This window comes from Xiphias gladius, chromosome 24 (assembly GCF_016859285.1).
Source record: "Xiphias gladius isolate SHS-SW01 ecotype Sanya breed wild chromosome 24, ASM1685928v1, whole genome shotgun sequence".
NCBI classification, from domain to species: domain Eukaryota; kingdom Metazoa; phylum Chordata; class Actinopteri; order Istiophoriformes; family Xiphiidae; genus Xiphias; species Xiphias gladius.
This window is the reverse complement of record NC_053423.1, coordinates 23857376-23872872: the sequence shown is the minus strand read 5'-3', so window position 1 is coordinate 23872872 and position 15497 is coordinate 23857376. Positions and strand designations below refer to the sequence as shown.

The window sequence follows — 15497 nt, the reverse complement described above, 5'->3', positions numbered from 1 at the left end:
CCATTAGGCTGGGAGAGTTCACAGGTTTGAAAAGGTTTTCACAGGTAGTCTGTGCCTCCCGCCGCAGAAAATACTGGACTAATCCTGGGAGACTATTGATGTAGCACTTTTCTCCTTATGACAGTAACACCGGTGATGGTCTGGCCGATGACAGTTTGGGGTGAACGACCGGGACACTAGAGCCCTATAAAACGACAGGCGATGCACTGCTGCAGACACATTCCTGAATCCATTTCATGCTGTTGTCTGACGGGTGGATAAATTAAAAACAGCCGGAAAAGGGTAACGATCTCCTACAAATTAGCTTACGTAATATCTCAAAAATAAAAAATAAAAAGAGCGGTTTTGGTGCATAGTGCTAATGAAAGCAGTATGCTACACAACAAAGCACCTCAGCAGTGTATGACCATACTGACAAAATGGGGGGAGGGAGAGGAGAACAGTGGGCTACTGCAGTGACTAGGGGGACAGTAAATGCACCATTAAATGCTGAGGATGCAGAGAACCTGGTGAGCTGCTTCCAGGTGGTCTGTGCACTGCAGATTGTGAGGTTAAAACCGTATCTACAAATCCTTCACCTCCCCTAGTTTTCACAGATCTTAAATCCAAGCTGAAAACACGTTTAAAGGTCAAAAATCTATCATCATTTATCATCTCTTTTTTTTCCCTTCCAAGCAAACAACACGAAGAGCTCCCCAGACACTGGAGGATATTAGTCAGATCTCTCTCTTCCCCTGATTCAGCAGCTGATTTACCATTTCAGCCCTGAAAACGAGTCAGTCCGGTTTCGGTTTGGTTCATGTGGAAACAATTATCTTCCTGTCAAGCAAACAGAAAACAGTCTGTGGTAACTCAAAGAGGAACTGATCACACACACTACGCACGTGTGCGCACACTCCTCCTACCTGTTCGTGCCAACTGACTGTACACACACACACACACTGCAGAAAAAAAAAAAAAAACGAAAAAATGAATTAGTCTCCAAATACACACGCAGAACACACAGTGCTGTGTCTACGGGGAGGTGGTTCTGTGTCGGTATTGATTATTTTAATTACGGGTGGAATCGGTGAAACTTTACAGCCACAAAATAAGACTAATTTTTCAGCTGGGGGTTGGCAAAGTGCTGAATAATGCCAGTCGCTCCTCCGTCACTTGATGTTTGAAGCTCTCTAGACAGGCTGACGTGGTGACACTTTATCCATTTTGTTTTCCTCCCAGGCCCCCCTGGCGCTACCCACCATGACAAGCGATCGTTGGTGCAACACTTCAGAGATGGCGGGAACTTCAAGCCGTCTAAAAGTTAAATACTGAAGTGGAATTTGCACCGTTACACTTCTTGGCCGGATAAGAAAATGACGGCACCTTCCAATCACCTGGGAGTCCGCGGTTACCAGCTGCCACTTCAGAAAATACCCAGGACGCAATTACCACTGGGGAACTAAGAGTTTTATGACAGTTCCAAAAAAAAAAAAATATCCAACTTGGCCCGACAAATGACACAAGTGACTGAGAGACGAAACAGGCTTGGACGCCTTACATCCACCAAGGTCCTTTGCTCGAGGTAATTAAAGGCTGCTTTCCATTTGGACATGCTTGTGTGCTGCTTGTTAAATAGCAGCGCCGGTGGGGAAACCGACTTAACGGAGGGCAGGTGGCACATCAAGAGGCGGATATGATATTAGATCTCTCGACGGCAGGTGCCGGGGAGATGCTGCGGGGCCAACTCTTGTTGAGCACGAGTCGCGCAATTACGGAACTGGAAATAAGAAATACACGAAGGGTAAAAAGTTATAAACATGCTGGACCACAGTCTGTATCCTGGTGTCATTGCAGCCACCGCCAATATAGCAGCCCGGTCGGTTTATCAGTCAGGCTGCAGTGAAAAAACCGCTAACAAGTTTGTGCCAACTGGGTTCTGGAGTGCACCCGAACACTAGTTTAGCTTTGGCAGTGTGGCACCAGCTCACCTGAGTCAAAAGTTCTGAGGTCACAAACCTCATGCTTCACAGGCTTAAAGTCTATGAGTCAAACCAAACCTTTGCCAATGTTGTTGCAGTTCCTACAGCGGCCACCTGGTGTTATCCAGGAGCATCATGCTACAGGGAGCACCTTTAAACATCGACCGGTCACACCTGGTCTTTGTTCCTTTGAGACCACCTTATTCAGGTGTGGCCGGATGTGCGCCCTTGAGGACCGACAGTCTGCAGGTTTTCTTTCAAACCACGGCTCAGCACACACACCAGCGCTCCTTTAATCCTTCAAATGGAGAGGAAGGACCCATCTGTGAGGCGCTAGACTGGGATGCCAGCCCCTGACTGAATTACCTTTCAATCATTTACACCTGCACACTAAAGTGCATATCAATATCGGGCAGTATGGGGGCGGGGCCTGCACAGGTAACCCCCTGACCCCTCAGTCAGTCTCAGAGCTTCCCGAGGAAGCCGCTACCTTTGACCCCTCGCCGTTTCTCGCTCACCTTGCGCAATGGCCATGGACTCGAAACTCTGCAGCTCCTTCAGCAAACACGTCCTCTCCGTGGGCTGGAGGCAGTAGATGAACTCTTTGGCTCTCCCGGGGGAGTTGAGCGGCTCCCTCGGCTCGTTCCTGCCGTGCGTGCCCATCCAGCAGCTCGGCGTGTGTCGCACCGTCGCCGGCGGCGCCCGCTTCAGTCCCGGCGGTAACTTCCGCGCGGCCGGTCGGACAGCTCTCTGTAGGCAAAGCTTAAGCATCGCGACAAAAACAAACAGCTAGACGGCGCTTTAAAATGTAAAAAGCCTGCTTTTCCGGACGGTTATTCGAGCGCCCTGCCCCGACCCCGACTACGGCTCCGCGCTCCGCCTGAACTTGTGCCTTGCTCGGTCCTACTAGCTTGACTCGCGCTCAGCGGGAAAGAAACCGACGGGTCTCTCCGAAACTCGGGCCAACTTCCGGACGGCCGCGCATATCCTCGCTCCGTGCTGTCCGCCGCCCGAACCGGCTCATGGTCTTTGAAGGCGGTCGGCGGTCGGGAGTTGGGCTCCTGAAGTTCAAGCTAAAGCCGAAGCGACCGAGCGCTGTCAAGTCGGCCGGAGTTCAGCGGGGGATTTCCGGCGGCGGATTTCAAAATAAAACCTAATTCTTTCCTTCAGCAGTGGTGGAGGAAGTATTTAGAGCCATCCCTCTTTTTTTTTGTACATCGCTGATGATGGGCCCTTACTGCCCCCCCCGGACCTTTATTGCTATATTTTAACACTGTATATACTGAGGAGTTGTCGGACCCATAGATAATAAAATAACTGCTGGTTGCAGCCTTAGAGTCCCCCTGAGATGGAATAATACCACAGCGCACAAGGTCTTAAAACTAGATTTTGACACAGGGTCCCTCCACAAGACCAGGGCCACGAAACGGAGGGTCTCTCAGAGTCGATGTTGCACTTCAGTGGTGCAAATTTCCAGCTCATTTGCGATGAAATCAAATCGTGGAAAACTGAAATGATACGGGGGTTAACAAGTGGCTTTGGAGCCCCCGGAGGTCCGGGGTCCCCGCGCAGCGATCCCCTTCGCCCGGTTGGTAATCCAGCCTTGCTTCAGTAAAAAGCTGGGCCCGTGAAACGATCCGGCATTTTTGTATGAAAAATGACTTCGACAGTGAATAAAACCCTTGCCAGTTTTCTGTCAACCGACGAATCGTGTCATCTCTAACCGTAGGTGCTGCCCAATCCGACATTTGTTGTGTTTCCCCTTCAGTAAAATTTAAATGCAGTGAAATGAGGGAAGCAATTTGTGCTTCCCCTGGAAATGCAGGAGGGATAAGGGGCCTCAGTTGGTTCCATGTCACACCGTGTGAAATGGGTCGAATCAAATCTCGGATGCGGTTTCGCGACGCGCGCCCGAGTCTGGGCCCCTTGACAACCGGACACGCTCGTGCGGGCGTCGTCTGCGCTCTTTCAGCGGGGACAGGACAGTCGGGTGTCCCCGCCTCTGGACTAACACGCGGCAGTTTAGGCTTCGCCACAAGTCGCACAGACAATGACAGGTTACATCTCATTTTAAAGCGCATCTGGAGACTCAAGTCTCGGGTGAAGTCCGCGATCTTATTGGAAACCCCTTGAACGCCGTACTGCCGTGAAGGCGGCCGGGAAATGCTGCCGAGCACCTGCTCTTCGCCGCTTTTTCCCGGTGAGTTTAAAAGCTGTCGCCCGAAGCCGCAAAGTGCAGCTTGAAACGCATCCGCTGAGAAACGTACTCTTCACTCACGCTGGAAAAACCGCGCCATCTGCCGGTCCAGCCACGCGATCGCATCCCCGCCGCGCCGAACGACCGTCATTGGGTCACTACGGGTTCCTGCTCGGTGTCGGGTACCGGACGAGGTGGTTCGAAGGTGGTGTTAGTGATATCCGAGCAAGTCCAAACCTTGATATCAAAGATGATTTTATTTACATAAATCTCTTTTTAAAACAAAAGGCAAAATGAACAGTTTGTTACCTTTTTAAAAAGCTTTCAGGACAATCGGCCTCATAATCACTTCCTTCATAGGTGACAGGTGTCGAAAAGCACAGCTTTCTTATCAAATTAGACCCCATCTCTTTCTCATTGAACAGAACGCATTCCTTGCGGTTTATTTTTCTGCGAACAGTAATCACAACAGCAGTGAGTTTGCGGTCGAACCCTTCAGGCTGTGGAAGTCTGAACAGTGTAATACTCAGGAGTTGTGCTTGAAAGCTTTTTAATACAAATTCACAATGAGGATGCGTGTGGTCGCTGAGGGATGTGTATTGGCTGAGCTGTACTGTCAAGAGAAGATGAAGACGGGACTCCTAAACATTTCCTAAGCTTCGCTTCGCGCCTGTGGTTTAAGATTTTGGATCCGTGTCCGGTAGGACATCTGCAGCTGGAAAACAGAGCTGAGCAGCTGCTTCCTGTAGCTCAACATTACAACAAATATGACAGATTGTTCGAAAGTGACACGACAGCGTCTTTGCGACTTTCAGAAACTGTTGGTCGTAGGTTTACTACGACACAAATTGTCTGAACTCTTCCAGACTTTTCTGCAGCGCCGTCAGTTTTTTTTTTTTTTTCAATATACGGAAAGAACTCTTCCAGCCCTGCAGCAGGACCCTGAGACTAGAAACACAGTTTGAGCCTCCAAAAAAAAAAAAGGTGCAGTCGTCATGGTTTGTTGCCCAAGTTGGACAGAATGAGAAAAGCTCCAGTCCGTGCCAGTGATTAGAAACAAAAAAGTGCATTTACAGAATGACTAATGGCTGACGCGTAAAACAATTTACGGTTCTTTTTTCCTTTGGAAAGAAACGCAAGTACTTAAAGTCCCTGGTAGACAAGACAACTGGCACATTTTCATACAGTATTTTTGTGACATTTACCGAGGAGCATGGAGTAATGATCATTTACCCCGATGCATTTTTGCTTTTTTTGGGAATACAGCTCTTCAAGTGTTACACTATGACTCCGTACCAGCGCTCTTATTACAGATTTCTGGGTCTGAAACAGGAATTTAACACTGATTCCTCCGAAGAGAAATGTAGCATTATTGAGAAGAAAAGAAAATCATTCGAAAACAAATGTTTCTCATATCCTAAGGAAGAAAGTGTGCACGTGTTTCTTTTATTATGTGTACAATAACGTACACAAATGTAAGCAAGGTCACACAAGGGACCAGTAGTAAGTAATGATAGAGGTATATCAGTGATTACAGTAGCTAGTCACTTTTGAATCAGACACACCTCTGTTGGTTTATCTCTGGTTGGTGCAGAGTCGATAGAAAACTGCTTCACTCGCCTGCCTTCATTCTCTCTCCGAGAAAAGTTCACAAATATTCTGTTCAGGTTCGTTAAGGACAAAAATGTCGAACGGGCGGACCACAGACTTGAGCTGGCATTGATCTGCAGGTCAGGGTTTGACGGCACTCCCTTTTTTTCAGAGCGCCAAAAGGACTGCGACACTAAGAAACTCAACTACGGTGAACTGCGCTCACGCGTGACGAAACCGCAACCCCCGCTGAAGGCCGTCAGCGATTACTGACCAATCTGGGTAAAGTAGCGACAGCAGGGTTTCCACGGAGCACGGATTCGGGAACCTAGAATACAGTTGTACACATGCCCCCCACCCCCCGAACTGAACCCACGGGCCCCTGTAGCTTATAAAATAACGTTTTTTTGGTTTTTTTTGCTCGAATTTTGTCTCCCTACAAGATCTCAAATCCTGACTTGCAGATTGATTTAAGCTTGAATTTGTTTAGTCGCTCCACAGTTTTGTCGTTAATAAACTCCCACGCTGCGTTCCGCCTATACTGCGTCGCAACATGAACTGCATCTTTAAGACATCGTCTAAGCACATTACATGTCGGCAGGCGCACACACACACACACACACACACACACACACACACACACACACACACACACACACACACACACACACACACACACACACACACACACACACACACAATGACACATATCCTTACACACTCACACAAATACGCATTAGGGCTGCATAAGTGACAAAATCTTAACAAAGTCGCGATGTGACTCAGGTTTTGCTGCTTCTTTTTTCTCAGAGGGAAACAAAGTTTCCGCAGTTTGCTCAACAAGGCAGATTTGTGCTGTGCAGAATCTCCAAGCTGCATAAAATCTGATATTCTAACTCACTGATGTGTTTCGGGTTTGAGGCATAGAGAAAATAAATTGCGTACAGACAGCAAGATTTGTATCAGGATCTCCAACACTTTCGGGATAAAGTTTAAAAAAAAAAAAAAAGAAAAGAAAAGAAAAGAAAAAAGATCGGTATGTCTTTTTTGGTCTACACCAGGCAGCCCCAACGCACATACACATGACACACAGAGTGAGAGCAGCAGTTACTCTTTCCACGAGCCCTTATAGAGTAAAACCCAAACTCTAAATCAAATGAAAAGAAACTAACAAGGAAAAAGAGAATGACATCCCTGACATTTTTCAAGAACAATTTAAGATGCTAAAGTTGTGTTTTATAATTCTTTTTAACTTAAATATAATAAAGATATATGTATTTTTTCTATAGATCTTCTCTTGTCAGTCCTCGGTAGAGTCAGTGTCGTCATTGATATAGTCTTCTTCTATTGGCGTGCTGCCATTTTGAGTCCCCCACTCATCTTCGTCGTACTCTATACTGTCGTTGTCCTCCAGCAGCTCGTCGTTGAGCTCCCCCGGTCCTCCCGCGGCCTGCGCACCGGCCGCGGCCGCGTTGGCCGGCAGCTCGGCGGCTGGCCGTCCATGCTGGTTTTCCCCCGGTGCCGGCGGGACCGCAGCAGCGGCGTCCTGCGGCGCTGCGTAGCCCCCGTTGTTGTTAGAGAAGGCGGCTCTGTCTCGGCTCTCCTCCTCGACGTAAACTCTCTGGTGGCACATCGGGCACGTGTCCTGGATGTACAGCCACTTCCTCAGGCACAGCGCGTGGAAATAGTGGTGGCAGGGCGTGATGCGGGCCGAGGTGGCAAACTCCTGGTAGCAGATGGCGCACACGTCCTCGATGTCCCTCAGCTGGTCGCCGTGCATCTCCGGCAGGGAGTTGATTTTCTTGACGGCTGTGCGACGGTTGATGAAGGTCTTCCATCCGTTCTTGGCCTGCAGGTAGATGTTGAAGTAGGCATGCAGGCACATCATGCAGGCGCGGATCTTGCTGCCCGACTCGAACATCATGGTGTAGGCCCCGTTTCCGAACATTATGACGCCGAACAGGAACTCGATGATGTTGCCTGTGGAGCGCACGTAGTAGACGTAGTCGTCCAGCTTCTCCCACAGGACGTTGGAGAAGCCATCGGCCATGAAGAGGCCGTAGACCGTCAGTGACACCACCACCTGGAGGGAGGCAAGGAGGGAGACACGTGAGATATAATGTGGAACGTACAGAGGACAGTACCAGCCAGCAACATCTGAGAGATCGGTTCTGCTAGTCAGATAGAAGTGAATGGACGATAAAGGGCAACGAAGGACACACATCAAGACCCCTGTGGTTGCTGTTTTCTATGCTGGTCCACACACTGGCGGCATCATTACGCACACCGTCCCCCTTCCCAGAATCCACGCTGCCAAAAAGCACAAACTTCCCAGCCAGGAGCGTAACCAGTCAGATTTCCACGCAACGATAACTGTTTTCCAGAAATATCAAGGTAAACAGTATAATCTTGATATTTATCAAAATACTTCACACCACGATTGTCGTGATTTTTATTGAACCTCATAAACTGAAAAGTGAACTGTACTTTGCAACTTTGTTGAACCCAGAAACATCTTTAACAAAAGCAGGTCGTCCGGTCGATTTTTAAGACAGTCGGCGACTTTAACGGCAGGTCTGTGTCCGTGTCTCTTAGATACACTCGTGTTTTTGTACATGTTCTGATTGCTTTCGGCTGTTAGGTTTGGAAGCGCTACGGAGCTGTTTTTTTTTTTTTAACGAGTGGGTCCCCGTTTTGTTTATCTCATGCAGGACACACGCAGTCACACAATAAACTTCTGAAAAATGTATTTTACAGTTTACGGGTTGAAAAGCAGAAAAAAGTTGGCCGGACCCAGAAACCTGCAATACTTCATCACAGGATAACTCCTGGAATAGACAGAATCTGAAAACTGACAAGGCCCGGCAGTGAGTATCCGAGTGTGTCACTTTTACTCAAACAAACTGAATAGTAAATTCTCCGTCCTCACCTTGAGGCACAGCTCCACACAGAAGGCGGTGACGGCAAAGAGCCAGGTGTTGAGGGCGTAGTGGTGCCAGAGGGCGTAGCTGAGCGCCACGGGGAGCGCAAAGAGCGTCAGCGACACCAGCAGGACAGGAAAATGGCGGCGGAAAGAGGAGACGTGGGAGGCGCTGAGGGACATCAGGACGGGGTCAGTCATGCCGTGGATGAAGTGCAGGATGGCCGTCAGCAGAAGGCACATGTTCCGGCTCAGACGAACCTTTGGACCGACGCGAGAGAGGTTCTCATTTACTCATACATTAATGGAATCAGTCACTTATAAAAAGAGTTACAGGAAAAATCGTAACATCTGACACAATATATAAAAGCAATATTCCAAATGTTCTTTCCAACATGCCAATAATTGAAAAAGGAAGCTGTTAAATGCTGGTTGTAGGGCACAGAAAGTCAAAGATAGATAAGACTGAACATGGAATATCTGCACAGTCAACATCCAGCATCAGATCAGCGGCATTCACTGTCTGCTGCCTGAGCTGCCACGATCACGATCCCTTCCTTCGTCCGCGCTTTATACCTAACACACTAAATACTGAGTCGAGTTCAAACTGCCAATAACCGCGGAGCTGGAGGCACGAATCCTGCAGGGACGTACCAGGCGTTCCTCTGGGTCCAGGCTGCTGAGGCCAGTCTGCAGAGCCAGGATGAAGAACAGAACAGGAGCCACGAAGCCTAAACGCTTGTCCTCTTCCTCCGTCGAACCTGGAGAGACCAAATGAGACCAAACACTGGGCTTTAGGCACATTTCTACGGCCGGTGTGCGCGGCAGATGACAGAAATTCGAACACGTACGCGACACACACGCAGTCAGCCGTACCTATGAAGGCCAGGATGCTGAGGCCGAGGTAGTGTGCGACGGAGGAGATGACAGCGCTCATCCCCAGTACGGTGAGCGTGGAGTCACAGCCGGAGATGATCAGGTTACTCGTCAGATCCCAGAACACGTCCCAGCTCAGCAGATAACCCTGAAAACAGCGAGGCACCAATGCCAATGCTAAAGATGTAAGCTTCAGATTTAATTCTGCCTCCCACACAAGGAATTACAAACAACCTTTTTATTGTTCTTTTTTCACATTAAATATAAAATACATGATCACTGGTATCCCCCTCAGGAAATGGTGATATTTGTTTTGTTTTTTTAAACATAAAACACGTAACATGAAGACGAACTTTTGATGGGAAGCCTTTTAAATGTGGTTATTAAAGAATTGTGACCAAGATATGCACTGAGCGCAATCATTTCAACTTGCCAGTGCTTGTCAGACACACTGCGACACACTGAAATCAGCCAATGCTAAATCTATTGGTTGGGCTTCGCACAGCTTCCTGTACAGCTGCGCTTTTCTAACGACCTTTTTAATACCACACAGAATGCAACTTAATGTGTTTCACTGGTCAAAGAATGATTTCTACAACTATTAAGCATGTGCATAAACCTAACTAAACTTAACTGTAACAAGGACTCTTACTAATGTAATGAATCGAATAACGTGACCTAGACCCAGATAAGCAGCAGAAACTGAAGATGGATCAAGCATGATTAATTAATCTAAGTTCATTTTAACTTCTGCTGAAATCAACGAGAAGAGTTTCCTCACTACTGCAGCAGCAGAAGTGACAGTGTTTGCTACAGCTTTGATGGTGCTGACTGAAACCCCTACGAAAAAGGATTGAACAGCCTCCTGCAGCGGAAGCCACGATCGAAACCATCCGGCTTTCAGAGAATTTTTTTAGACGTGTATCGTCTCCCAACAGCTTACAACCACATCCACAAAATATATAACTAACAAGCAAGAAAAAAAATATTCAAGAAGTTTATAAATGAAATGTATGACTTTATATACTTTTGTGGAAGGAGTGAATTCAAGGCTTTTTAAGACATACCTGCGAGTCGGAGGTCCCGTCTGCGGCCCCGCCTGTGGCATCACCGCTCTCCCTCCCCACCGCCCGCACCACGTAGACCAGGATCAGCGCCTGGGCGGTGACCCGGGTCAGCCAGAACACCCGCAACACATCAGGGAACCTGATCCTCTTCCATGTGTCCTCTAGCAGCAGCTGAAGTCCGTAGATCCTGTACATGTGCCGCACAAGCAGGTAGACGTACCGACAGGAATAGTAGAACCATTTGAGCCTCATGGCCAGGCACACGGCCGTGTTGAGAGCCAGCGCCAGGCCTGAGAACACGGCCACCAGCTGCCTGACATCTGCGGGCAGCTCAATCATCAGCCCCCACAGAGGGATCATGATGTCCAGCACCACCAGCGCGGCAAACACCGACTGGAGGTTGAGCAAGAATACGTAGCCCACGCCAAAAACCAGCTGGACCGCGGCCATGCCCAGCCACAGCGTCGGCCCATTCCTGGGCAGCAACCTGAACCCCAGTGCTGCTTTGTAGTAGGCACTGTAGAAGTCTATGTGGGAAGTGGCGTAGTAGTTGATGAGGACTGCTGCCATGCCGAGGAGAACAGCGAAGAAGAGAGTGTAGAACTTGAACAAGGCTTTCTGGGAGAGCAGCAGCACCACGCTGGAGATGAGGACACCTGGGACACAACAGAGACACAGTTAGCAAAACTAACGATAAACTGATGGAATGGCTTCGAAAAAACAAACAAGAGACATTTGCTGACTGTAGCTTGTAAGTGTGTGTGATTAGAAGCTCGCCACAATCAACCTGTCCGATAAAATGACATTAAGTGTTGTGGATTTTCAGGTGAAGAATGTGAACATGGAAAGAGAATGAGATGAGGGCTATTGCTGCCCACAATACACATAATAATAGTACAGCACGCAGCTGCTGTACATGTTTGCTCTTTGTCTTGTCACGTAAGACTGTAATAAAATGTCAGTTTCAGCGTCCTGTCATTTTGTTGTTGTATGTTTCTGTGGCGACTTACTTTGACAAAGGTCAATAAAGTGGCTCATTCTAACTCTTGTATCCTAGCTGAGGCAGTTGTGTTTTTGTTTCGGTTATAGTTTCACTTCCACTGTCAAGTGCTTTTTCAAGGTAAGATTAAAGATTAAAGATTAGGTTTTATGCTTTTAAGTTTTATTTTTTTCAAATTAATATATTGTTTATTCATGTACTTTAAGGCCTTTAACATGTACCCAGGGTCTTACTGCATGTGCATGTTTAAATAGGAAAACAGTTGTCTAATGTTTTAATCTTGAAAACAGCAAAAGAAAAAAAACAACTTTTAATGATGCCTGACCAGTGTGTTAAAATCTGGTCTTTTAAAAGCAGCAAAATCACCTAGCATCACCTAACAAACAGAAGAGGAGAAATAGAAGATTACAGGTGGTAAAGCTGATGTAGCTAAGTTTAATAAATAGCTAAGTTAGTATACTTGTCTGGATTGTCTCATTATCACCTGACTCTTTCCATACCCCTTGTATACATTCTCACACTGACCTTAGGCCCCTTAGAATGCTTACTTCAGAAAAGCTTTGGCCAAGGACAATGTTAACACTGGATCAACTTTGTTGAGAGTTTATTGACTACATGGATTTAGGGTGCTGAAGATGGGTGTTAAAGGAGTCTCTTTGGATGACTTGCAACATTTTGGTTTCCACGGCTTTTGGGCACTTTTTCAAAGTCTTGTTTTTAGTTTAATTCCAGGTAAACATGGTATTACGCTGGATTCATGTGCTGGTACTAAATCTAAAGAATAGTGGGTGAGACTCGACGGCTGGCTGGCCCACTTTAAAGGCGCCTTATTTGGCCCCTTGCCCCACCAAGCTATTGGCTAATAGCAAAGAGGACTTTCGAAGGGCATCAGCCAATCGCAGCTCTACACACTGTGCAAATGGACAGTTACGTAACCTGCCTGTTTACCTGTGTACAGGGTTTTCTGCAAATCGCTGGACACTCCACAGAGAGGAGCTTTATCAGTTTCACTCTTTGTGAGGAGAATAAACGCAGCTGCGATAAATGTAGACTGGTTTCAAGGCACTAAAAACCTTTGGCTATGCCTGTCAAATGCCACAAAAACAAGTCATGTCACATTCAATAATTAAAGTGCTATTAAAAATAAGGCGTCTCCATGATTTATGACAGGCTTGTTTGTAAAAGGAAACTGAAATCAGGTAATGTTGAATGAAATAAAAATGCAACTGCTACCTTATCATACGGAATCAGCCAAAATTGTCACAAAGTTAAAGAATAATGGATGAAAAGTCTAATGTCTAATGAATAGGAAGTAAAAGCTCAACAACATTTGTCTCTTGTGATGTCTTAAATACAATATATTTGGGAAATTATAGGATTTTTGTAGCAATGATATTAAAAAAAAAAAAAAAACCCCACTGTATTCAACAAAATAAACAAAAGTTTTACTTTCTGCCATTAGATCATGAATACTCAACTAAGAATACTCAGCTAATATAAGATAGGGGCATCAAGATGATGGTGTGGTTATTAGAGTTGAAATGATTAGTCGAATAATCAATTAGTTCAGCGACAAAATATGATCATTTAATCGCTTAGGTCATTTTTTAAAGCTATAATGCTAAACATCAACGGTTCCAACGTTGCTCATCTTCTTAATCTTCTATGAAAGTAAACTGGACATATTTGACTGTCGGTCAGAAACGAAGAGACATTTAAATAAGTCAGCTTGGGCTTTGGGAAATTTTTGACGTGGCATTTTTCAGTGTTTCCAAACAAGTAATCGAGAATGAAATGAAAATACAGTAATACAGTAAATTAGCTGAGGCCCTATTGGTCTTCACTGCAATATTAATTTTGTTGTGGGGCTGCACCTTAATTATTTTCGTGTTCGATTAATCTGCCAATATATTTTTCCAATAATTGATTGACCATTTTGCCTATGAAACATCGAAAACTTTCAGAAAAATGTCACTGCGCTGAAGTTGAACCAAAAGTGAAAATATTCAGCTGACACTGATACAATCAAATCTTCTCTTCTGAGAAGCTGAAATCTGCAAATATTTGGCCTCTCTTTTTTTTGTTGGTTCAATATTTTTGCTTGAAAAATGACTAATAATCGATGGATAACCAGAATGGTTGCAGACCGCGGTTCGGAAAAGACACCAGCTTTCTGGGTAAGGTGACAGGGTGGGGGACCAAGAAGCATATTTTGACAGGCTGCCGAAATGTCCCCCAGTGTTCCTCTCAGGACCCCCCCTTGGATTCCGGCGGGGACACGGAAAACGACACGACACCTGATGATAAAAACACCTGACGTTAGCGGCTAGCTAGGTACTCAGCGAGCCCGGACTGCATCGGGTCCGGGGCAGACTAGCCAGCTACTGTGTCAGACAGAATCTGGCTTGTATCGATGTTCCGCCCGGGAGCTAAATCGGCTTTAGGCGGCCTGACAGGTGACAGGGCTCCACACGGCTGACCCAGCGTCAGGTAGGGTCTGACGCTGCGTCCGCTAGCTGTCAGTTTGCGGGCTGTTCTTGACAGAATTTGGAGGCTCCTGGTCTGGACTCCAGAAACTTTAAACATGCTTACCCATGACTCTGACCAACACCTTCCCCATCGCCCCGGCCCATCCCGAACCAGGGTCGTAGTAAGAGTTAAAAATGGCGTCGATAATAAAGATACAGGGAACTCGCAGAGCCACATCCAGCACCGCTAGGGCCTGCTGGCCAATCCGGGCTTGAGTGGACGCCATGCGGCTTCTGTCGGGGCGGCTACGGTCCTGGGGAGCCCCGGCTATCCATGTAACATTAAACTGAGTTCAGGTCCTCCTGCAGCCGCCTCTCGTCTTCGGTTTCGCTTTGCCTGGCGTTTATTTGATAGCTGGGGACCTGCTGCCGTCCGCCATGTCCGCCCAGCTCAACCTCCTGTTGCTGCTGCTGCTGCTGCTGCTCCCTCCTCTTCTTCTTCTTCCTCTGCTTATCGTCGGGCTGCCCTTCATCCAGGGTGTTGTCGCCACCAACCGTTTCACCTCAGGGTTCCTCTCAGACCCTCTGCGGTCCGGTATCAGAAAATGTGTCGGGCTACCCTGGAACCGGCCATTTGCTATTGCTCCGCTTGCTTTGGCAAGACCGCAGAAGTTGCTAGGTTGTTCCACGTAACGTGACGTCACTTCCGGCGTCGGAGGGTGTGCCCGCTGACGTTACATGTTTCACAAAAAAAAAAAAAAAGACTGGCTACACACATATCTAACTATAAATGGAGGAAACCTTGTCTGTGTGTGTGTGTGTATTATGGTTTTCTTGGCAACCGCTCATCCGATCGACTTCAAAATTGGCGGGTGTATAGCTACCATGGTAACAGCATCTGTGATTCCACATACAAACAGCTGGACTCACAGATGCTGTTACCATGGTAGCTATTCCACTATTCTATGCATAGTTGAATGTAAATGTAATGTAAATTTTTGGAAATGATATGTGAATGCTAAATTTTGTATTTCAAGATCATTAATTTTACCGTACCTTTTAAAATATACATAATGTCTGATATTTTCCAGTGCAGTACTGTGAAACTTTTAGTGCTTCTGCAATTAATAATGTTCACGTACATGCGTAGCCTTATGTTGAAAAAACCTGGCCTGAAAATCAATGTGAATGTGTTTAAAATGGAGCCACAAAACACCAACTGAGTACAAGCGTCACAAAAAATATAATAAACACGTAAAAAATAAATTTACAGCTACGAGAAAAAGAGCATATCCCCATATTTTCTACTGGCATTTCTACTAGCATCAAAACAGTAATCCATTTATTTTGTGTTGACTGCATTATCCGTTAATCAACAAATCGTTTCAGCCTTAAGGAGAAAAAAATAAAATAAAATC

The 15497-nt window shown here is 46.6% G+C and overlaps 2 protein-coding genes across 2 annotated transcripts in view; both read right to left on the bottom strand.

Moving 5' to 3' along the window:
* Nucleotides 1–3134, bottom strand: part of tmem65 (transmembrane protein 65) — a 29121-nt gene extending 25987 nt beyond the window's left edge. The window contains exon 1 of the mRNA XM_040122112.1: nucleotides 2480–3134. Within this exon, the coding sequence (XP_039978046.1) occupies nucleotides 2480–2732 (253 nt within the window). The 5' untranslated portion in view covers nucleotides 2733–3134. The remainder of the gene's footprint in view (nucleotides 1–2479) is intronic.
* A 2100-nt stretch (nucleotides 3135–5234) lies between these two features.
* Nucleotides 5235–14791, bottom strand: rnf139 (ring finger protein 139). The gene is made up of 6 exons (XM_040122076.1): nucleotides 14204–14791; nucleotides 10612–11267; nucleotides 9545–9692; nucleotides 9323–9429; nucleotides 8678–8929; nucleotides 5235–7831 (listed from the first exon to the last, which is right to left on the bottom strand). The coding sequence occupies exons 1-6, from the start codon at nucleotides 14364–14366 to the stop codon at nucleotides 7049–7051; spliced, it is 2109 nt and encodes a 702-aa protein (XP_039978010.1). The 5' UTR covers nucleotides 14367–14791; the 3' UTR covers nucleotides 5235–7048.
* Between the last annotated feature and the right edge of the window lie 706 nt (nucleotides 14792–15497).

What these genes read in the sequence shown, in the direction of transcription:
- rnf139 (XM_040122076.1), bottom strand. Translation starts at nt 14,366, where the DNA reads ATGGCGTCCACTCAAGCCCGGATTGGCCAGCAGGCCCTAGCGGTGCTG. An exon ending in GGTGTTGGTCAGAGTCATGG is followed by an intron (nt 11,268 to 14,203) that starts GTAAGCATGTTT and finishes GTTGTGTCCCAG; the next exon opens with GTGTCCTCATCTCCAGCGTG. An exon ending in CAGCATCCTGGCCTTCATAG is followed by an intron (nt 9,430 to 9,544) that starts GTACGGCTGACT and finishes TGGTCTCTCCAG; the next exon opens with GTTCGACGGAGGAAGAGGAC.